Below are 24,476 nucleotides of genomic sequence, written 5' to 3'. Positions count from 1 at the left end.
ACTGGAGTTTTAACGTATTAACACACTCTGTGTGGTGGTTAACACATTTACCTTACATGCAAAAGAGAGACTTGGAGCCTTTTATTGTCATTGTGCAGTTTCTTGCACAGCAAAATTGGGTAGCTGGACCACAAAGGTGCAAAAGTAAGAATTAGAGAAACCAATATACAACAAGGGGGAAATAATAAGTAAAATAAAACAAAAAGCAATGTATATGTATACATTTATGTGAGTGAAACTATATACATGGTGTATGTGTAAGAAACATTGAAACAGAAACATTGTGGGTCTGTATACAAGGGCAGTTATATAATATAATAAATAAATAAGGGTGGAGGGGCTATGGTCATTTAGGGTGGAGATGGTAGTTCTACTGGGACCAAAATATTGCACATACCAAGGATATTGCACATGAGCCAAAAATATTGCACAGAACATGGAAAGAACTCCAGTTCAAGACCCGTTGGACACACAAACCCACCCTCAGGTGGACACGAGCTGGTGTGATTCTAATACCAGTCCCAAGCCCAGATGGCAGGGCTGTGTCAGGAAAGGGTTGTGACATAAAATCTGTGCCAAATCAAACATGTGGATCCATTTCCTGTGGTGCTCTGTTAGGGAAACAAGAAAGCAGCCAAAAGTAACTGAGTAGCTTTGCAGGATTCACAGTTCAAACTGATCTTTATTCCTTGCCCTGTGTTTACCCCCTGTCTAAAAAAGCCATTTTAGCATCTCTACCTTATAGACAGCTTTGTTTTCCTCACTTGCTTCCCCTCTCAAACAGAAGGTTTGAGATGCATTAGCCTCCCAGCGCAACTGAGCAGCTTAGTTATCTGAAAATATAAATTCTATGACTACAAATTATCACAAAAAGTTTAAATAAAAAAACAAACCTGCTGCTAATGGTCCAATAAAGTAATTTGAACAAAGCTCTGTCAGCTTGCTTAATCTCTAAGTGGTGGATCCAGCACACCAAAGGTCACTCACACCAAAGTTTCTCTAAAAGGATCACTGATAGTGTCTCTGGTTATATTGTAACTACCATGGAACTCTGCCAGCCATGGCTATGGAATAACCACTGCTGGTTGGAGAAGTTTATATTAGCTTTCATTTTCAAGTATGGCAGAATGGGTAGATGACATAAACAAACCTACATACTAACCTGACCTCAAATCAGTCTCATAGGCTGTTAATGCAGTCTAATAACTATATTTTGTACAAAGATCAGTCTCTAACTTCCACTTAGAGACAAACTTCCTCCTTCCTGAATGTCTAAAATCACCTCACGTGCAAATGTACAGTTTCAGTTCCTGTTAAAGACTCGGTAATTCCCACATAATTTTGGATATTCACAAACAGTAACATACACCTGGTGGCAGTTTTGAGGAATGTGATGATATGAAAAATTCAGAGACAGTTGACTATTGTTGCTCGTTTGACTAAACTCCTAACCCCACAGAGCAAATTTGATTTAGGGGCACACTGCTCCTTTGTGCACACTGGAGACACACTTTGCTTTCTAGGTGGACTATGATTTGGTGTTTCACAGTTTTGGCATGTAGGACTGCTAAAGGATAATAAGTAGTAATAGTAGTAATAATATTATATATAGATAGTTCAAGTGTATCTGGTGATTAAAAGCTTCACCTTTGACCAATTAGGTTGCCTAAAATTTCTTTTAAGATGACCAGATGACCATGTTTATTTGGGACAGCACTGCATTTTTATTTTCCCAGTGCATGTGGAGGGAAAGCTTGTTATTATAATCAAATTAAGGTTAGCCTGTCTAATGCTATGCCAATCAGGGAAGTTACCAAAAAGTCACAAGCTTTGCAGATTATGGTGAATATGACGGAAACTATGACACATAAAAGGATGCAGCAGTATGTAGTAATGATAAAATATGTGTGTGTCATATTTGGCTAAAACTTGCTACAATTGTTAGATATAGCTCAAAAAAGGTATGCCAAGCAATGGATGTATCCCTACTGAAACCCAAAGACTGTCACCAGAGATAGACTATTGCATGAGACCAAACTTCAGCTTCCTATTGTTCTTATTATATTTCCTTTACAATAGTGATGGAAAAGTTGCATTCAAATAAAATATACTTGTCTACCGCCCAGCATTGTTGACATGTCCCACTTTGTCCCAGACAAACACTGGATTTGTCCTACATTTAGTTTGTTGAGATCTGGTCACCCTAATCTCTCTTGTCACACTGACATCAACAATAGCGCTTATTGAAAGCATCTCCATTCACTCTCTGTCACATGTCTCACTATATCTTGCCAGGCAGTGATGCTGTTGGAGGAACAAGCGACTCAGAGCACAATGTGAAATGGCAACTTTTTAAGAGCGGTCAGTGAAAAAAAGATGATGTTATGTAAGTTAAAAAATTCAGGAGAATTTATTTATGTGGATAAGAAAAAAAACAAGCTAAGAAAAAAAACCCTACAGAAAATGAAGGAATAATGAGAGCCAACGTTGTGATAAACTTTGGTTTTTGATGTGGTAACCAAAAGAGAACAAAGTTCTTAACTGCAAAAAATGTACTTTTTGTCCAATGTTGTTCCTGTTTAAGGAGAGACAAACAGAGAAGTGTGGAAGAGAAACACAGCCGCTCAGGAGAGGAAGAGAAAAATGCAGCTTATCAGCAGTAGACTTGCAGTGGTATGTCAGGAAAGACATCTGTGAATGAGAAATGGTATGCGATAGTTTGTATTCACGTTAGCACTTTTTAACTTTCCCATCAGCTGCAAAATGTAACTCACTTCCAGAAATGGTGGCCTGCTGTATAAAATGTAAATAAAAAACAGAATGCAATGATTTTCGAGTATCATAAACCCATATTTTATTTGCAATAGAACCTAGAAAAATGTTTAAACTAAGAAAATGTAACATTTTAAAGGAAAAATAAGGCCACTTTGAATTTGATGGCAGCAACATGTCTCAAAAAAGTGGCGACAGGACTGTGTTTACCCTTCATAGCATCACCTCTTCTTTTAACAACAGTCCAGAAATGCCTGGAAACTTAGAAGACCAGCTGCTGGACTTTTGGAAGAGGAAAGCTGTCCCATTCCTGTGTGACACAGGATTCTAGCTGCTCAACAGTCCTGGGTTCTTTGTCATATTTTTGTTTCATGCTGCATCACATGTTGTCAATTGATAACATATTGGGACTGCAGGAAGACCAGTTTAGCCTGTTAAGCCTGCCTACAGTTGCTGCTAGAGTATGCAGTTTAGCATTGTCTTGGTAAAAGATGCAAATAAAACAACATCATCTGGATGGGTCCATATATTGCTCTACCTGTACATAGTTTTCAGCATCGATTGGGGAAAACACTAATTGTGTGGGACAGTGCTGAGAGGTGTTTACATCTAACTTAACAATTAAAACTGCATATCTTACTGAATTGTTTTTTAGTATGTACAAGCCACATAAATAGGGATATCTGGTCACTCTGATACCATCAGAGATGCAGGTTTTTGGAAAGTTGATAAGCTGGATGGTGACTCTTTGCTTCAGTTTAGATGTGGCGTCCATGTTTTCCAAAATGAATTTTCTTTTTTTTCCCCACCTGATCAGTTTTCCAGTTTGCCTCAGTCCATTTTAAATAGGCTTTGGCCCAGAAAAGATGGTGGTGTTCTGGATGTTCAAATATGGGTACTTCTTTGTACAGAAGATCTTTAACCTGCATTTGTGGATGGCATGGAGAACTGTGTTCACAGACATTGAGTTCTTGAAGGATTCCTGAGCCCATGCAGTGATTTCCATGACAGAATCATGGCTTTTTAATGCAGTTCTGTCTGAGCACCTGAAGGTCACAGACATCCAACACTGATTTTTGACCTTGTTCATTGCCTACATAGATTTCTCCATATTCTCAGAGCCCTTTGATGATATTAAATGATGTAATTGTAAATGATGAGATAGTAAAAGTCTTCACTCTGCCTCTCTAAGATGCTTTTAAAAAAAATACCCAATAATACTAGGTATTACACTAGGTAGTACTGACCTGCTAACAGTTAACCTAATTAGCTGTGAAATGTTCCTTCTACTATATCACTTACTTAATTAACTAAGATTTTATGGCCACCTGCTGGACATGAAGAGAAACATATGTAAATTTACCACTTTTCATTTCTCCCACTGACATAGCTTGTTAAGAAAAAGCATAACTAGAAGGCACTGCCTTTTGTGAGGAACTTTCATTTCAAAGAATAAGTCAATACACAATGAAACATTTTGTTGCAGTTCCTTTAAGTAGTCATTCGTTCAGATTTAAAAACTGCATAAATACGCGTTGAGCTGTAAAATGCAGTATTGATTTAAGCCAGGCAGACAAACATTGTCTCTTCAATCTCTCAACATAAGACAGTACTCAGGGATCTGATTCATGACAGAGTCACTGAATTTATTTAAGCATTTTTCCCCCTACAATTGAGAAACTGGGCTTACATTTCCCTCCAAGTTCTGAAACCAGCAGAGAAAAGCATTTAAGTCAATCTATACTCATTTATCAGCCCCTTTTAATATGATGCTCCTATGAAGAACGACTTACAGTAAACAGCATTCATGAATTCATTATGTGCAGTATCACCCTCTCCATTTTGATATATTTAAATAGATTTATTCAAAACATGTTTGCTTTTGTTCTCGTCAAACTGAAAACTGCTCAGAGGGAACCAACTTGAACTCCAAACTGACCAAACAATCAGAAGAGTTTTACACCACCGCAGGGTTGTAAAATTTTATTTGGACAAATCTGTACATGGAGGTTTTGGCCTTCAGTGTGTTCACATATATAAGCAGAATGGGGACACAGACAGCTCACTGAAGATCAATCGAAGTGCTATTACTCAAAACTGGAGAGGAAGTTCAGTACAATCTGCTTCAGTTTAGCATCTGATGCTTCTGAGATCTTGCCGTCAGCCCTGAAACAAAAAACGGATGAGGTCAGATTGAACAATTTTGGTTTTTAAAGGCTTAAACAACAGATTTGTTTTTCTTCTTACTTGATGTTGGAAAGCAGGTCCTGGTGCTGGCTCAAAATGTGTTGCAAGAAAGCCTTCTCGAATTTTGTGATCTTGCTCGGCTCCATCTTGTCCAGGTGACCCCTGACACCAGCATAGATGACTGCTACCTGCTCCTCAATGGCCATGGGAGCTGGAAGAACCATTAAAGACAGTTAGTTGCACTGTAAAATACCCTGAGGAGATAGATATCTATAGAGATGTATATATCTATCTATCTATATAATAATAATAATAATAATAACAACAACAACAACAACTCACAGTACTGGCCCTGCTTCAGCAGTTCAGTGAGTCTGACACCCCTGTTAAGGAGCTGCTGGGTGGCGGCATCCAAGTCAGAGCCGAACTGGGCGAAGGCAGCCACCTCACGGTACTGGGCCAACTCCAGCTTCATGGTACCAGCCACCTATAAAGTTAGGAAAATATGAAATGAGAGAGCATCTAAGATTTTGGCCTCATCATGTATATATCTATCTACTTAGCACTTTTAATTCTTATTTTTATTTTTATTTTCATGTCTATTTAAGTGTAATTTATGACAGTATGTTTGCACTGAAGCACCGCAGCAATTTCCTAATGTTGTAAACCTGCTCAACATTTGGCAATAAAACCCTTTCTGATTCTGATGAATTATATGCAATTCTTATTCTTGAATACATTTAAAAAGGAGGTCAGCCAGATCTTACCTGCTTCATGGCTCTAGTCTGGGCAGCAGAACCTACTCTGGACACAGACAGACCCACATTGATAGCTGGGCGGATACCCTTGTAGAACAGCTCAGTCTCCAAGAAGATCTAGGGGGGGGGGGGGGGGGGGGAACATAGAGAAGTCAGAAGTGCAATACAAAACATGAACAGATACACATCAGCTCCAAACACTTTTCAAACAAACCTGTCCGTCTGTGATGGAAATGACGTTGGTGGGGATGTAGGCGGACACGTCACCGGCCTGAGTCTCAATGACTGGCAGGGCGGTGAGGGAGCCACCACCGAAATTGTCGTTCATCTTGGCAGCTCTCTCCAGCAGACGGGAGTGCAGGTAGAACACGTCACCTGGGTAGGCCTCACGACCAGGGGGACGGCGGAGCAGCAGGGACATCTGACGGTAGGCAACAGCCTGTGGGAGAAAGAAAATTATTCAATTTGAGAATAGTGACATTTGCCAATAGAAGTCTGCACAACATGCTAAACTTTAGTGATGAATAAAGTTTGCAGATTCATCTGCAAATCCTCACCTGTTTGGACAGATCATCATAGATGATCAGGGCATGCTTGCCGTTGTCTCTGAAGTACTCTCCCATGGAGCAGCCAGAGTATGGAGCCAGGTACTGCAGTGGAGCAGCATCAGAGGCAGTGGCAGAGACCACGATGGTGTACTTCATGGCATCGGCATCAGTCAGCCTCTTCACCAGCTGAGCCACAGTAGACCTCTTCTGTCCAATGGCAACATAGATGCAGTACAGCTTCTTCTTCTCATCAGTTCCGTCATTGAAGCGTTTCTGGTTGATGATTGTGTCGATGGCAATGGCAGTTTTGCTGGAATGTGGAATATTGAACTTAAAAAAAATATTCCACTCATCTACAGCTCTCTTATCAAGACCAAACCACTGTTAAAACCCATCTCTGAATTTTGATAATTACCCAGTCTGTCTGTCACCAATGATCAGCTCACGCTGGCCTCTGCCAATGGGCACCAGACTGTCCACAGCCTTGATTCCAGTCTGCATTGGCTCCCTCACAGAGATACGGGGGATGATACCTGGGGCCTTCAGACCCACACGCCTACGGACCTTGGAGCCCAGAGGACCCTGAGAGAGTGAGAGAGAATGTCAATTTAAGGCAAACTTCAACATCAAAATGGTTGCAAGTATTATAATGGTGGGAAATAAAAGTCATGTTGCGATGACTGCCATTTAATTACTGAACTAGTCATGAATAGGTAGGGAAAAAAACCCAAAAAAGAAACAAACAAACAAACACCCCCCCAAAAACAACAGGCAAGATTTCGTCACTGGTCCAAATAACTCATGTGGATGCTTACTAATGAGAGACAAGGTCATTTATGAAAGCTTAAACTGGCAGTTTTGCTGATTAATAGGTAGTCTAGCTGCTCTACAAGATAATGTCTGGTGATGAGTTCTTTAAAAAGGCCCTAGTTAATCAACTTGAATGTCACAATCCCAGACAAAAAATTTTTAAAAAAAAGATTTTAATTACCTTCCCATCGATGGCATTTCCCAGAGCATCCACTACACGGCCAAGCAGCTCCTCTCCCACAGGAACATCCACAATGGCACCGGTCCTCTTCACGATGTCGCCCTCCTTGATCAGCTTGTCATTACCGAACACCACAACACCAACGTTGTCAGGCTCCAAGTTCAGAGACATGCCCTGGAGGATAATAAATATGGTTTCTTGAAAAAACATAACATCACTGAATTGAAACTGTTAGCATTTTTTAGTTTTACAATTTTGTCAGTTCAACAAGACAAACCCACGGTGCGCTCCTCTTTAACCATTTTTATATATAAAAGATGTGCAGGTTGGAGAGAAACCTTGTGCCTTTGGACTTACTTTCAGGCCAGAGGAAAATTCCACCATCTCTTCTGCCTGGACATTCCTCAGTCCATACACTCTGGCAATACCGTCACCAATAGACAGCACACGCCCTGTCTCCTCCAAGTCTGCAGAGGTGTCAGCTCCCAGGATCTTCTCCTCCAGGATGGAGGACACCTCGGCTGTGCCTGTGAAAGACAAAATGTCAAAAAAATAAATACAACTGGATGTTAAAATGATTAGAAAAGCTTTCCCCAATAATATATTGAAACACTTAGAAGTAGAGGAACAATTGAGAAACAGTTGTGAAACCTCATGGTTTTATGCTGCAAAAAGGATTCATTTTGTCACCTCAATGTGCTTTTATAAAAAAAAAAAAAAAAAAAAAATCATCAAAGAAAGAATATATGCATGGTTTCAATTTCTAAATGACACAATTAGAATGAAGAGTTATGTGGGTCTCAAACACCAAACACTGATGATGCCTTTTCTAAGATAAGGTGTTATTAGACGTACACACAGGGATTACACAGCAGTTTCACCGGCATAGCAGAACCAATTATTTTAATAAGTCGCCTTTAAGAGATGCCCTGCATTGTACAGGATGAAGTTTCTGGTCTGTTGTTTTTGACTTTCTCACCTGTCTTCTGCAGCCATGGTCTGTGTGTGTGGAGGTGGTTGACCCCAACGCAGGCGGCCGGAATAGTCTTTGACACCTGGATTCAATAACAAGCACTTAATTAAAAGTTGAGCGCAAATGAAAGTTAAGAGACATTTAAATAAGGATTACAACTGCGCTACTTGCAGTGAGGCAAATGTAAGTTTGTGCAGCGGAGAGGAGTTGCGCTGTCAGGCTTTCTGACCTTCAAAGCGTGGCTGAATGAGCTGTTAGCTGACAGCTAGCATTAGCTTGAGTGCTACATTTAGTGCTACAGGACGAAGTCAGTCACTTCACAAGGACAACATTAAAAAACACGATTAAAATCCAATTTCAAGACTTTTAGCATCGATTATTAACTAGGACTTATTAGAAAGGTATTCGCAAGCATTCATAAGCCGGTGACAGGTTAGCTAGCGGCCTGCGGAATTAACGTTACCCTTCACGCCCATAAATGCTCGCACGGATATTAAATAAACTTACTGCAATATTCTTAATAAATGCAACTTGCTTGATTAAAGTACTTACGAATCCAGCCCTTCTAGGCAGGGTTCTGGCCAAAGCTGCTGCAACTCTAACGGATAGCATTTTCTCGGGTTGCTAATGACCTGTCCTCAACTGTTAGCAGCTCCGACCTGCCTGTGAGTGAATGTAATGGCTGAATGAACTCTTCTTCTATTTATGCGACTGTGGTCCTGGTTCCCACTTTAATGCTCATCGGTGCCCCCTACTGACGCGGAAATTATAAAAACGTTATTTTGTGCAAACCAACTTAACTTAAATCGGGGAATAGGTTATAAAAACAAACAAACAAAAAACTTTCGGTACAAAACTGGACTGATTTTTTTTCAGTAAATAAAAGTTGAGATAAGCAAAGAAATTAAGAGACTACAATCAGAATCATCTTTACTTGGCCAGGTTTGTGCAAGCAAATGAGAAATATGACTCCGGTTCACTTTGCTCTCTGCATACAAGGAAAATAAATGGTATTTTTCTTTTTCTTTTTTTTAAACATAGGCAGTATATACTGTATATATTTTATATGTCTAATAGATATAAAGTAAGAAAACAAATTACAGAAAGTCTTAAGAAGTTGTATAAACTATAATTGCAAAATTGAGTAGTGCAATGTGCATATGTCCACATGACCTAAATGATAGAACAGTGGGTTATTTAGCTCTGTTCATCAGAGTGTAGGGGAAGACACTGTTGCCTTCGGAGCAAATAGCAGTACTGGGAGGCTAGCTATATGGTTAAGAGAGAGGTGGCAAAGGCAAAGGAATATACTGACTTACATGTATGGGTGGTATTTGAGGAAGAAGAAAAAGTCTTGATTGGATGGACAGAGAGAGAAAGCTGGAAAGGATGTGCAGGAGTTTAGAGTGATTAAGGATGGAAATAAAACTAATACTAATGAGTGAAGAGAGTGTGTTGAGAAGGCATTGAAAATGGCAAAAAAAAAGATGTACAACTAAACTGTGGGTGCTTTGCACCAGCTGTGCCAAAATAAAATATAAATAGTAGACAGCAGGAATAAATAGCAAACAGGAGAAATATAGACAATTAAGAGGGAAATATAAAAAACAAGAGAAATATATACAAAAATAAGAGAACGCATAACAGCAAGGCACAACTAACAAAACAGACTGGGATTTGGTACATTGCTGTTCTGAATTTAGTGCATTTATATGCATATATATTTTCGATGCATGTGAAGATAATCCTCTCTTTTAATTTAATGCCTTTAAACAACCAGTCAAAAGCAGTTCCCAGTATAATAGTAGATAATGCTTTACTTTAGTTGTTATTGGGGTTACTGACAATAAAAGATTTTTCTCACTGGTCACTTTATTAGTTACACCTTGCTGGTACTGTTTGAATCCCGCTTTGCCTTCAGAACTGCTTTAATTCTTCGTGACAAAGTTTCAACAAAGTGCTGGAAATACTCTTCAGAGATTTTGCTCCATACAGCATCATAGTAAATTTGTCTGATGCACATCCATGGTGGAAATCTTTGGTTCTACCACATCCCAAAAGTGTTCTACTGGAGTTAGATCTGGTCAATGTGGAGACCATTTGAGTACAATGAAAGCTCCTGTTGATAACAGCCATCAGAAGAACTTCTATTCTCCAAGTTTGGTTGTAAAAGAGGTTATGTGAGTTACTGTTGCCTTCCTATAATCTCAAAGCAGCCAGACCATAGTCCCCTGGCCTCTAAAATCAACAAGGCATCCCATAACATCTGCAGTTTGTGAAATGCTCATACCAACTCATCTGGCACCAGCAACCACGCCACTTTCACAGTCACTTATATTCGCTTTCTCCCCCATTCTGATGCTCTGTTTGAACTTCAGCAGGTCAGTGCTTTGAACTGGTGCCATGTGATTGGCTGATTATTTACATTAACAGGGAACTAAACAAAACCAAACAAATCGGCCAGTGAGTATATTGAAGTGCACGCGATAGCATTCTTATACGTACTTATTTATCTTATCTATTAACTTGCTTTTCCGAGTTGAGGGTACCTTGGTGTGATTTTTTTTTTTGCTAACAGGGAAATCATATTTTTGATTATTTCCTACTCTCTGCGAATGCTTAAGAAAAGAGCAATTGCGTTGAATCATGGGAAATGTAGGCCTTAGCGCACCTAGCCAGGACATCTTTGCCTCTAATGCGTTTATTTTTACTATACTATTCTACTATTTCTTTCAAATAGGTTTCCAGTGAGTCTGCTAATGTTGCGGACATACATTACTAAACAACAGTGGTCCTTAAGTGAAGATTTCATTATTTAAAGTCAAGACTACAAGTTACTTCAATGTGCCGTTTGCGTTTTTAAGCCTGTTAATGTGTTTACATTGTTTCTATAAAGATTAACTTGGCAAGGTCGGATAGGTTAACCCAGAGATAGCTGCAGCTTTGGCATGTAGCGCTGCAACATCGCCCTCTTTTGCTCCGTACAACAAATGACATGTCTGCTTTTGTCAACGACAACCAGGCGAGTCAGACAGTCGTTTGGTTTGGTTCGCCTGTAGTGTTTAGCCAAGCCAGCCAGCCAGCAACAACCAGCCGCCTGAATGTAGATCCGCATGGGCTACTACCACTGTATATCTCCAAATAACCCAGCGGAATCATAAAATAAGGATCCCAGGATGGTGTTAGTGCATGTCGGATATCTGGTTCTTCCTGTATTCGGCTCAGTAAGAAACAGAGGTACGGTATTAATATTCATATCGATCCAAAACATGTGCCCTGTTTATCTTAATATTCACTGCAGCTGTTGGGCTAGCTAGCTCGAGCTCCGCCGTTGGGTTAGCTCCCGTTAGCTAGCATGAAATTAATGGTCAAATTGCTTGCCGACGCGATAACGCTTTATATTCGCATCCGTCGCAGATTAATATAAGGCACCGAATTATAAGGTTTGTTAGGTGCAAATACAGCGAATTAAAAATTAACTTCGTTGCTACAGATAAGCTAACTGGCTTCTTGGGCTCAGACTATTTCTTGAAACATTTCTCACAAAGGCTTGCACATGCACGCGACATGCGGCCAAAATGCCTCATGTAAAAAAAAGAAAAGTAAACACATTCCTACATAAAAAGACGTCTTTATTAACGTGCGGTGCATTTTTATTTGTGAGGTTTTAAGAAAAATATCCAACGTTTCCTCGAAACTACCGTGTTTGTGCTGTAAAGAAAAATACCGCAAAATAGACGTAGCCTGTCCAGCCAGTCAGCTTATCTGTGCACGGATGATGTCATTTGAAGATCATCTGCTTCTGCTAACGCTCGCTGTTTTTTCCACCGTGATTTCAGTAGTTATTACAATTATTACCCATCTCAATTGGCCAGTGTGCTAATCGATAAGTGGCCAGTCGACCGGGAGCCTTTAATTCCGGGCTATCAGTGTATCCGTCGCCCTTTTCTCTCATTTGCTAATTGGCAATTCAGCAGATGTTTGTTTGAAGCTGCCGAATTGCAAAAAGAAAAAGAATCGAGTGTGGGGTATCAGTTAAACAATGATAAAGCTACAGTGCAACATTAATTTCACAACAGTGGCATCAGTAATTTTCATTGTGCTTTTATTTCTGTTCTTATTTCCCTGTTTCATAGTATGGAGGCTGGCTCTACATTCTGCATTTATCAGATCTTTGTCGTCCCCCCCATTGTGTAGCTAATGATCATCTGCTGCTGTGTGGTGTGGCGTGGCCTCTGCCTGTTCTCTGCATTTAGCTGTATTGTGAATCCCTTCTTCATTTCCTCTTTCCATCAGAAGACGACATTGGTATTAAAAAAAGCACCCCCCCTTTCCCAAGATGTACTCAGCCATAGACTTTCCATGTTAAACAGACTAAAACAATACCTAACACCTAGGACAGAGCACCTTTTTTTTGTCTTTTTTTCTGTCAAATTGCTGTAGCACTGAGTAAACATTTTTAGCTCTTTTCTAGATCAGTTGAATGTCATTGTGTACCTCCCATCCAGTCTTGATAGACAACATGCTGTAAATTCCTGTAAAGTGGATACATTTTGCATGATCTCAAATACTGCACTGCATTGTTGAACACCAGAATTTGGCTCATCTTTTTCTTCTCTTCACACAAGGTGCAATGTACATGATTAAAGTGACCTGCGATTGAAAAAAACAACAACAAATAAATAAATTAAAGCATGCAAATTGGGACCACGTGCATGCCATTTTGTACTGTTAAAAACGTAACATTTAAACCAGTGGCGATGTCACTTGAAATGACTGAAGGTACACTGCACCTCCACACAACAACCTGCCATAACTGTCTCCATTTTTTTGTGTAATCCTTTTGTTCCCTTTTTGCAAATTTCAAGCTTTGAATCACACTGAATTGTCAGGGCCTGTTTTGCCCTTTTACAGGCATCTGAAACTCTAAACATTTAAGTAGGAAAACATGCTCACTGGTGGTTCATCACTTCTCAATTTACCCCACTAACATAAGACCAAAATGCTATCCATTTCACAGGGATGCCTATTTTTCCTGCACTGCTAAAGAGATCCTCTATTAGTAATAACGTCTTTATTGTTTGGTTGTGGTTTCTCTTTACCTTTTGTTCTGGTAATAGTACTTTCAATGCATGGTCACATTTATGATTCATAATTTTTTGTTTATGTTTTTTCTACATTTGACTAGTGAAAAATCCAATGTAATCTTTCTGTAGAAAAGATGTACCCTGCTGTACTGAAATCATGTGCTGTAGCCAACACGTCTGCTCATTGGATGCCGCTTTTGTTCTTTTTAACCCTATATGGAGCATGGTGGGCCTTGCCTTCAGTGTATGTTGTTTATTTTTGTTGCATGGAGTTATACTATTATTACAAACAAACAAGAAAGAAAACACAAATTCCACAAATACTAATATTTTTCAATAAAGAATATAGTGTTTTTCCTAACCTTCAGTGTGCTTCTTGCTGATTTCCATTTATTGTCCTCCCTCTCCCTTGTCCCCTATCTGCTCCCCCCCTCCTTCCCCTTCCCCTCCCTCCACCCCTGTCCCCACCAACCCACCTACCCACCTCCTCTCCTGCTGTGACAAAGATAGACGATTTCCACGCTTACTTCATCGCAGGGCCCTGAATGAGTCTATCTGCTGTCATTCATGGTGATCGTTCTCACTGAGACGCTTGAAAACGCAGTGTGCTACTTGCAGTCTAGACTCTGAGCCTTTGACCCACGGCAGCAAGGTCATATCTTGTCTGCTCGGCTACGCTGACAAACTGTCAAGCTGAAATGCGAAATCTGGAAAGCTACACTGCTTGTCTTTCCTGTATTTAAAATTCAAACTGCAATTTTCAAGCGTGCTCCGAGTAAATGCAATGTAGACTTTGCCTTTTTCTTCATAAATTATTATTTATTTATTTTTTTGGAGAAATCAAGTGTTTACGAGCAAAGTAGTCTTGTCTTTTGCACGTCTATAAGAAACTGTTTAAAAGTCAGACATGGCAGAGCATAACTGTGGTTCCCTCTGGCAGAGATCCCCTCCCCCCAAAATCTGATCAAAGCTAAATTTAATTATTCTCAGTCCCACTATGATACAAAAAGGTCTCCTTAAGCTTAACCAGGGTATTAAAACCATATTGCAACACAGCACAAGCTAGCCTATGTCTTTATTTTCCACTCCTTGTCAAGTCTCGACAGCAGTCTGTTCGCTGCAGTTGCCAAATAGCTGTGGTTGGAGAGAGTTAAAAAAAGCATTCAAGCTATTTCCTGTCAACTCCTGAATGTTCATATGGGAGAAGAATAGCAGAGCTTTACTGGAAGTGTATAACGCAGAGAGACAGCTGATTTCAGTAGAGCACATTTATAATGTGAATTTAATGTCTAGTTAAATTTTTTTATATGGAACAGATTGTTCTTTACAGTTGTGTAGATAGAGACTTGGCAGAGAAACAGTTTAATGTATTTCTTACAGGCAGTGAGGTAATAGTGGTTTACCTCTGAGTGCACTGACCTGCTGTCAGCTGCAGAATTTACAAGAACTGAGCTACATTGATATCCGTATAGGGGTACAGTTCTTCTGTTCTGATCCAGTTCCTTTGTCTGTGAAGACGAGGAGTCGATCCAGGGGCTGGGAATACATTTAAAGAAATGAACGCTTGCGCTTTGTGTGGAGCACCAAAAATGGTTTTCATTCTCATGGTACTTGTGGTAACCATCATTTTCCCACCCCCACAGAAGTATTTTTCACCCTAGGTAAGAGGTAGGGCTTCATTAACATGCTATATCTCACACACAGTGACACCACATTTCACCTACTATTAATTCCAACTAATTTCCCCCCTCAGGTACCTGATAACTTCTCCTTATACTCCACAGGATCCCATTTCAACCGGCAACAGCAACAACAGCAGCAGCAGCACAGCCATGCTACCTCTTGCCGGCACTTCCAGTTAGGTCCTCAGGCCCCGCTGCCCATGGACTTCCCCATGCCCCACCCAGGGCAGCCACAGTCAGGCATTAACCCCCACCTGGCCCCGCCCAGCCACCAACACGGCCCTCCGCTCCACTCGCCCCTCAACCCTTTGCCCGCTCCCCAGTTCCAGGACATCCCTGCCCCTCCCTTCCTACCTCAGGCATTACACCAGCAATACCTCCTCCAGCAGCAGATCCTCGAGGCCCAGCACCGACACATCCTGCCACCCTCCAGGTATCCACACAGCTTTATGGTACAAAAAAAAAAAATAGAGAGGAAAAGGCAAAATATTTAGTTTAAGCACCTCATTGGTAACTACTGGAGTTGTGCAGTGACATTTTAAATTTAAATGATAAACTCTTATTTTCCAGGATGTTTTCAAATGCTTAGTTATTTGTCTTAGTAGACGGACCCCAGAGAGAGTTCCTCACCAACCCCACAGGCTGCGACCCGGCTATGAGTTTGCTCCCCCCCTCCATGTCCCTCCGCAGCCTGTGGTTCAGCAGCCCCGCTATCTGGCTGAGGGCACAGACTGGTAAGCAGTGCATCTCTCTCAACGACACATGCAGCGCCACAGATGCAAAAAGCTATTTTTCTTTAGAGGAAACATCAACAGACACCTTATTTCGTAATGTGAAAACAATTTTTTACCAGCTCATCTTTAGACCATTTACGTTAAATATCAGTTACAGACACATTTTAGATCTGAATGAATGAGTTCAAGATGAAGAGTTGAAAGCAAATAAATTGCTGTTGTAGCACTCTTGTCAATGGGAGTCTTTAGTGAAATCACAGAGTACAAATTATAAAGACCAAACAAAAAACAAACACAAAATAATGACCCAAAAAATCAAGAAGTTCCCAAACTTCTTCTTAATGTATTTATTTAAGTAGCTCATCGCTTAATTTTAGCTATGTGTGCTACAGCCATTTGTCCAGTTACCTTCTGCTGGTCCATGTGTATTTATTACTTTTATTCAACTCTCACACATTTGCTTGCATGATAACCAATTTTCATGTAATCACATTTGTTGTATCTGACCTGGTATGGGGATATGTATATTTTTTAAAAATCATATTACAATCTCACCGTTTAAAAGATTTACCCATTGAGCAGCTACAGAAGTACACAAGTCTGCTGTTATCGAAACTCAGTGTTCCAGAGACCTCGCAGTGTTCCACTGGCTGATTTGTTTTTTCCGTTTCTGTCCAGGGATCTAAGTGTGGACGCTGGGCTTCCCCCCCACCAGTATCACATCCACCCGCTGCCGCAGCACTATCAGCACTACTTGACCTCTCCTAGGATGCACCACTTCCCTAGAAACAATGCCTCAACGCAAGTGGTGAGCTCCCCTCTGCCTCCATACGATCAACCATGTTCATCTCGATGAACTCACGGCAACTCTTCTCCTGGTTCCTGAGATTAATCTCAACACCCAGCAACCGGGGATGACCCGTGTCCCTATTGTTCTTTCTGATTTCTGCTGCAAAGCTGACGCTAGCTTCTTTTATCTGTCATCTCCTAGGTTGTCCATGAGATCAGAAACTACCCATATCCCCAGTTGCACTTGCTGGCTCTGCAGAGTCTCAACCCCTCCCGCCACGCATCTGCAGTTAGAGAGAGCTATGAGGTTTGTGCGCCTATTTCCTCGCTCTCCTCAGCAGACGCACCAGTCTACACTCATTTATCATTGTTTTCTCTGTGACCAATCTCTGGATAGGCTTGAATGGTAGCTGATTTTCTTATTTCCAATTACCCAGGGCTCCAGATGCTTTAAATGGTCCAGCTGCCTTTAATCTCATGTCATTTGTTTTCATTTCAAGCAAGGTGTCCTGTTCCTTAAGGCACCGATTTGATTACATTACACACTTTAATATCTTTTTATTGTGCATATTTATTTCTGTTATTTTAGTGGCAAAATACAGAAAGGTCCTTCCTTTAAAGGCAACTGGGATTTTTTTCATAGGAGCTTCTGCAGCTGGAGGACAGACTGGGCAGCGTAAACCGTGGAGCGGTCCAAACCACCATTGAGAGATTCACTTTCCCCCACAAGTACAAAAAGGTAGGGCTGGAGACTCTTTAGCTCCTTGCTGGATTAAATATACCTTTTTGACGTGGTACGGTAAAGGGGAAGAACTGAAGATGCGAAAGAAAGGGATAGCGAAAGGCAGCAGCAGGTTGAAAGGATCAAAGAGCAAAGACGAGAGTGGAATGAAGGTCATGTCTGTCACTGTAGTTCAAAGGTCAAACTAATTTCCGTTGCCAGATTAGCGAGACAGGGCTGCAGTGTTCACAGTTCAAGGCGCTGGATGACTCATCTAGCTGTCTGCAGATATGTACGTGAAATGAATTTAAAGAAACGTCTATGCCAAATATGACCCAAATACTCAGAATGCAAGATTATTTGGTACATTTTGAGTGAGCAGGAGTAATTGAGTCATTTCCATCTTGATTTCTATTTTTTTCTGGGAAGTATAATTTTTTTTTTATTCTGCCTGAGCTGACTCAGAGACCCCTGTGGCATAAACACTGCACACTTCAGTAATTAAAGTGTGTTTGCTCTTGTGTGGTTTTCTGTGCAGAGAATACCACAGGACCTGAAGATGTGTCTGGATGATGAGGAGCTTGACACCGATGAAAAATGCACCATATGTCTGTCGATGCTGGAGGATGGCGAGGATGTCAGGTACTGCTTTTTCTTTGGTTGGTTATGCAGATGTTGATGTAGGCTGCGCATAAAAGCGTTTTTTTTCCTAGAAGGATGTATTTGTTTCTCACATCCTGAAATAGTATCGCATTATCAGTTTGTTTGTCATTCAGTGAATGTACCACTGTGGTTCAGTTAGATGATTAGTGCCTGTAACAGCAGGTTGAGGTTGATTTGTGGATTTGGATGCATTGCATTGAATTTCAATTTACACATTCATGTCCCCCTCAGGAGGAATTGGAATTACTTTGCTCATCTCCTAACTAAACTTAAATGTGTCCCTTAACTTGGGTTCATGACTATATTAATACCTACAAAACTAATTGCATTACCCTCACAGACAAGTGGGTTTAGTTACCCCTCTAAAAAACAATTTCTCCCAAAGCCTGTCAGGGTAAATGCTTTTGCTGATGATTAGTCCTCAGAGATTAATTTACTAATTTATCCTTAACCACATTTCTTTCCCATAAACTGGATGTAAAAACACAGGATCTAAGCATTTCTAAACCCTAAACTGGTTCTGCCACCTAAGTTAAAAAGCTTCATGTCTTAAAATCCCATCACTGGATTTCTCCCAGCACCTCATCTTAAAAACCCTCCCCGCGGGCAGCATTAGCTTCTCGCAAAATCTTTTGATGTGTGTCCGGTGTTGTGATGTGTTCAGAAGTGACAGAGCAAATTATTTTACCCACTGAATAGGCGGAAAAGAGGCAAGAATAAACAGGATCTTCTGCATTTAAGGGAGGGATGGAGCTGTGATATGGTAGTAGACTTTAATTCTATTCAAACAAAGCGTACACCCAACATCTCAGCTTGATTGTGTTACGTTTGCTCTGGTTTATGTTGAAAATCCTCCATTATTTATGACACAAGCAAATCTTGGCACGTGTGGTCCTAAAATACATATTATACCTCAAACACAGAAATCCTCCTTATGACGTACAACGTTCATTTTAAGCTTATTCCCCCCACATATGAAAGTCAAATGTGAGCTGCTTTCAGATGTCAAACGTGAATCATAGTCCAATGGCTGGATTTATTCTGGATACAAATGGATTCCTGGGTATGACAGACCTATGAATCATACGCATGTGGAAGCCTTAAAGACCGTGAAGTTTGTGTAACAAAGCAGAGCAACAACAGTTGTTTTATCCAGCTGTTAGTTGAGCTGAAGGATGAAGCTTGTTGTCACTTCTGGGTTCACATCAAGCAGGAAACCACCTTTAAATGTTTAATATTAAATATTATTCAACCTAAGAGTGTGAGAAAAAGTGGTAAAGAGGAAAAAAAAATCATACAAATGTCCATTTATAGTTTTGTTTTTGTTATTTGAGAAAATGGTGTGCTTTTATTGTCAAAAAGCTTTAGTTACTTTCACTCATTGGTGAAGAAAAACAGCAAATTCTCACCTTGACGAATCAGAAGCTCTGTGTTTTTTGGTATTTTTTCTTTAACAATTAGTGAAATATCAAATTTAACTTTAACAGCTGTTGTAGACACATGAAAAAAAAAAACAACTTCATTCAGCTGCATAAGTAAATGCATTAGAAAACATTAGGAAATTCAGATTTTGTATGTAAATAATCTTGCAGTGATTAGGTTGTACTTTAAAAGCAAGTAATTGGCACACTGTGAAAAAACTTTCACTGCAGGGAAATTGCTCTTTAACATCTTCTCAAGACGTGCTCTTTATGTTGTGGTTGTAAAATAGAAAGCAGTGGTGTGCAATCAACATTTCTGTGAATGTTCTTTTTTCCAGGAAAAATGACTTTTGTCTAGATTTGGTGATCAATCAGCCACTTATACCGTAAACCTCTGGGATTATTACACAGCTTGACATTTTGGAAGGACGCTTGTTTTAAATTCCTGACCTTGTCTCTCCTGTCTTCTCAGGAGATTACCCTGCATGCATCTCTTCCACCAGGCGTGTGTGGACCAGTGGTTGGCCACCAGCAGGAAATGCCCCATCTGCAGAGTGGACATTGAGACTCAGCTGACCCCCGACAGTTGATAGCTCCTGTTGACTTCTGCAGCTATGGATCTTGGTCTTGTTAATTTTCCATTGCCCTCCCTCCAGGGGGAGAGGCTCTGCCAAACACCCCTCTTCCCCTCTGCATCACTCAACGAGCCTGCCTTCTGAGACAGCTGTGACAGAGGGATCAACAAAGCACACTCACCTACAACGCAACGAGGGACGGGGGGGTTGATGCACAGATAGGCGCCTGGACTGAGGTTCGGTTTAATGGACTTGGCTGGATGTTAAAGGTAGGAGTGGACGTGTATGGACAGATGTGCTGAGGCTTCACACAGTTCTGTCAGATTGTGTACATTTCTCCATACAGCCGCCAAGAGAAAGGGTACTCTGACGACCAACCTCCCCAGCTCAGTGTGGTGTATCAAGGCCATTTCTCTGCCACTATAACCAAACCCTTTGCCCCATCCCTCTCCCCAGGCCTGTGAAAAATCCTTGAAGCTGCACTCTGCCCAAGCCCTCAGCACATCTGTACAGAACATTATCAAATGATTAGCATGAGGTTGTTTGGTGTGAACTCTTGTAGCTGAACGCTTGTGGTGTAATGGAGTATAGTACTGAATAAGTATTTACAGAGTAACAGTGTTGTGTAGCAAGCAAAAGCCTTTTGAGAAATATGTTTGTGAAAAATAAAACCTACAGAGAGGGTGAATACAGCTCTAACAGTAAGAATATTCAGTGTGTTTAATCGTAGGCAACCAGAGAAAGAGCTAGTCATGTAAAAAGGCCAAAAATCCCTCTTTCTTGTCTAACATGGTTTTGGATTTACAGTTAGTAGATGCCATCAGAGTTGATGCTAAAAACGCTAACTGCAGGCATGGCTTCCAGTGATCTGTGTAGTGTTGTAGTCGGGCCTCTATAATCTAGAGCAGAGGCCTCTGATGTGCATGCTGTATGGCAGGCTTGGGCTGTGTCGTTAATATTGTGGAGCAGTAGAAACAGGGACTGTGTCTGTGCATGTGAACCGTATATTATGACTCTGATGATCCCACTCATTCATAGAGGAGGACAAGAATGCACCTGATACCCCCTTCCCCACTCCTTCCCCCGCACCCTTCCCGACTCATCCCGAGTAGACCAAAGTTGCCGTTAGACACTGATCACCGCCCAGCTAAGCATTGCGCTCCTAACAGGACTCAAAGAGCTGCCGGTGGTTCCGTGTCTAACAGCAACTCCTCTCTGTGGCCTCGCTCATGGTCATGGTCACGCTCGTGATCATGCGAGGCCGGCATGGGCTTGAGGATGCAGTGCCTGAGTCTTGCCATCAGAGTACCTGACATTTGTATTACCTATCACCAGAACCTTATTGCCTATCGAACAAGCACACGTGATTTCTATATCCAGTGAATGGCCTCTGTTGTGTATCGGCTCCTTTCATTTCAATCTGAGTTGCTCCCACTGTTTGATTTAAAAACAAAAAAAGAAGAAAAAAAAGACTGTTTCTGGTGTTACAGGGACAATACAAACTAGTTTGCCTGTGATATGTGCTAGAATGTGTATGACTGTCCCCACCCCCTCTCCCCCCATGGTCGTAGTGTATGGTATTGCTAGAACAACTGTGATACGTTCAGTGATAGAAGCTGTTTTTCTATATCATGCATGAACCATGTTGGCGTAGTTCACTTGAAGGAGGGTGAAAGGGAGAAAAAGCCATCCATTTGAAAAATACCAAACAATTGTTCTTAACATTAATTTTGTTTTAATTGTCTTTTTTTCCCTGCCATTTCGTTCTTTCTTTTTTATTACCTGTACACTTTTCTTTCTTCCTTCTTTTTCTTTTTTTTTTGCTCACATGCCAATCTGGACATGGTACTAATATGCCGAGTCCTTGTCCACTTTAACCATAGTGAAGAAAAAGCTGCAATGCTGCAAAAACATATTTATTGTTGTTCTAATGTAGCTTGTGTTTTGTAAATGCACTATAATATGGAGTTGCCTGATTTTTTTTTTCTTTTTTTGTTTTGGTGGTGTGGGTTCTTCTTGTCCTAGAGTTTGTGTTCCAGTTCAGTTAAATATTTTCATGCTTCCTTGTGTATTATTGGAGGGTAACTTGACTGTTTGTGTTGCGTTTGTTTTTTTCGTTTTGTTTTTTTTTTTCCCCTTTCTTTTCGTATGAAACCTCCATCCAAAAAACTACAGATGGATGAAAATGGAGGTTTGCTAGTTCACATAGAATGCTGTGATTAAAGATGCCTTAAGTATTTAACAATCATTATTTATTACTAACTGTAGCTAGCTAGCTATTGTGGTGGAATATTTAATGTCTCTATCTCATAACTTTGCAATTTAATCAATATATTTATTTAAAATAACACAAAATATTAAAAAAAGAATACCTCATTATGCATTGGTCGGTGGGGATGCTTTTGCATGCCGTCTGTGTTTTCTTTTTTCGGAGGCGAGATAAAAAAAAAAGGAACTTGTTGAAAAATCGACTGGGGTTGTTTCCCCCGACACATTTTTTCTAGCCAGCATGGTGCTGTTGATCTGGATTACATTCCATTCATATCATCTCTCGATTTTTCTTTTTTAATAAATGTTTTACTTTCTAGACATCATCCCTGCTTTGATGCAAAGCAGATGTCAGGGTGCAGCCCTTTTTTTGTTTTTTTGTCTTAGCTCGCTTCTGTTGTTATAATCAGTCACATTTATTTTAGTTTTTCCACGTTTTAAGTTGACCACAATATAAATCATATCTGGGTCTCAATTTAGTGCTTCTCTTTACGACCCACATTACAAGCTGTATTATTTGTTGCTGGCAGTTGCTTTGTGTGGGATTATGGAACGTATATCTAACATGCTAACTTGAGCCATTGATCTTATTGAGCAAACTTCTGGTGTACTGTGGTTATACAATATAGATGTTTTACACCTGGGTATAATAAGCTAACTACGTTTTCGGTGTGCATTTCTTATTAATACTCTACTAATCCTGCAAATTATTATAACATATATTGGATTGGAATGAAGCTGGCTGGTCTTACTATTATGATTTCATTTCGTGCTCTCACTGGCCTTACCCCGTGCCCTCCACAGTGTACCCCATAACTCCAGAGCGAACTGGACAGTAGCCATAGTATTAACTCAAGCTGATGAACCGGAATGAACAGTAGAACTTAAAGCACAAGCTTTTTAATGCATGTCCTTCTCAGGTTTTCCTATGTGTATGTGGGAGTAGCTCTGTAGATGTGTTTAATATGATGCTGTACCTTCTTGAATATTTCAGATGTTTCTTTGCTGCTGAAAAAATGTTGATTATTAACCTGCCAGTGAAAAAGGGAAGTGGCCATCTTTGTACAACACACTGCTGTTTTGCTGTAACCGCGCAATGTTTTATGATCTTGAGTATTTTATAGAAAAGTAGAAGTATGTATCAATAATATGAAAGCAATAGCTAAATCATAATGAAGAATAACATGATCAGTGAATATTGTGGAAAATCTTTAGATTCACTCTGGGTGGATTTTGTACTGTATTTATTACTAATGATGATGCAAAAAGTTGCATAGCTTAACCCAAACTGTTCTGTCTCTTTTTTATTTATTGTCTTGTATATGATCTTTTTGTATGTGTTTTTCAAATAAACTGCCTAAAATGCTGAGAACTAATCTGATCCGTGTGTCATTTGGAGTCATTTTAATTTAGAAAAAACATTTCATTTATGGAACTTTAAGCTATCTGAATTACACGTGTTGGACAACATATCACAGACAGATCTGTAACAGCATACAGTGGGTCCACACATTTTGGAAAACGGCACAATCTTTCCAAGCTTGCCTCTGTACACCACTGTATTGGATTTTAAATTAAGCAATCAAGATGTTATTAAACAGTGGAAGGTGTAGAATCAGGAATGCAGAGGAGAGGGAGTATCTGAAACAGGCTCTGTGTGCTAGTGGATGCAGTGAAGGAGGACATGCCGAGGTCTGGCTTGACAAAGGAGGATGCTAGGGATAGGGTGAGATGGAGGCAGACGAGCTGCTATGGCGACCCCCAAAGGGAGCAGCTAAAAGAAAAAGAAAAATCAAGACGATATTAAAGTGGAGGTTTTTTTTAGTTGACAAATATATTGCCCACTTGTTAAAGTATCTTCACTAATAAGACAAGCATGACCAATAAAGTCATGCCTTGGCTAGGTGTCAGTCATCTGTCCATCCACAGCTGACAAGATTCACTAATCCTCCTGGAGTATTGGTCAGATTTGATCACCTAGTGGGTTTTCATCCATGTTGTGCTCACGGTCAAGCTCGAGGTCACATTTATTGTTCTCACTGGATTTTCATCCTGATTAGTTTGTGCAATATAGCCACAATGACAAGGAAGCCTACTATATCACATTCTTTCTGTATTTCACGGATTACAATACCTTGTAAATTGTTATAGACAATAGTCACAGTAAGCCAGATGAGCTGCTTATGACAATGAAGTTCTGTTTTTTGTATTTCTTATGCAATCCAAGATTGCTTGAAATCTGAAAATCATAGATAATGTCCATGTGGTGATACACTTATTTAAAAAAAACAATCAACATATAAAGAA

The 24,476-nt window shown here is 40.3% G+C and overlaps 2 protein-coding genes across 5 annotated transcripts; one reads left to right on the top strand and one right to left on the bottom strand.

Moving 5' to 3' along the window:
• Positions 1–4,392: 4,392 nt before the first annotated feature.
• LOC146376353 (ATP synthase F(1) complex subunit alpha, mitochondrial-like) lies at positions 4,393–8,927 on the bottom strand. Its single transcript, XM_084945939.1, has 11 exons — positions 8,782–8,927; positions 8,236–8,311; positions 7,614–7,783; positions 7,257–7,430; positions 6,681–6,847; positions 6,275–6,575; positions 5,932–6,156; positions 5,727–5,834; positions 5,302–5,446; positions 5,020–5,170; positions 4,393–4,938 (listed from the first exon to the last, which is right to left on the bottom strand). Exons 1-11 carry the CDS (start codon positions 8,839–8,841, stop codon positions 4,860–4,862), a joined length of 1,656 nt encoding a protein of 551 aa, XP_084802065.1. The 5' UTR covers positions 8,842–8,927; the 3' UTR covers positions 4,393–4,859.
• A 2,252-nt stretch (positions 8,928–11,179) lies between these two features.
• Positions 11,180–23,541, top strand: ark2cb (arkadia (RNF111) C-terminal like ring finger ubiquitin ligase 2Cb). Of its 4 annotated transcripts, XM_084945943.1 has the most exons (9): positions 11,193–11,466; positions 12,366–14,977; positions 15,101–15,431; positions 15,601–15,732; positions 16,411–16,540; positions 16,724–16,828; positions 17,165–17,260; positions 17,781–17,884; positions 19,799–23,541. In XM_084945943.1, exons 3-9 carry the CDS (start codon positions 15,199–15,201, stop codon positions 19,914–19,916), a joined length of 918 nt encoding a protein of 305 aa, XP_084802069.1. In that variant the 5' UTR covers positions 11,193–11,466; positions 12,366–14,977; positions 15,101–15,198; the 3' UTR covers positions 19,917–23,541. The 4 variants fall into 4 exon arrangements, with proteins under 4 accessions (XP_084802066.1, XP_084802068.1, XP_084802067.1 ...); XM_084945940.1 differs by having other exon boundaries at positions 11,180–11,466; positions 12,366–15,431; XM_084945942.1 differs by lacking the exon at positions 12,366–14,977 and having other exon boundaries at positions 11,189–11,466; positions 15,604–15,732.
• The last annotated feature ends 935 nt before the right edge of the window (positions 23,542–24,476 follow it).

This window comes from Perissodus microlepis, chromosome 12 (genome assembly GCF_051167445.1).
Source record: "Perissodus microlepis isolate ML-2025 ecotype Zambia chromosome 12, ASM5116744v1, whole genome shotgun sequence".
NCBI lineage: Eukaryota > Metazoa > Chordata > Actinopteri > Cichliformes > Cichlidae > Perissodus > Perissodus microlepis.
Note: the sequence above shows the minus strand (reverse complement) of the source record. Positions and strands in the feature narration are given on the sequence as shown.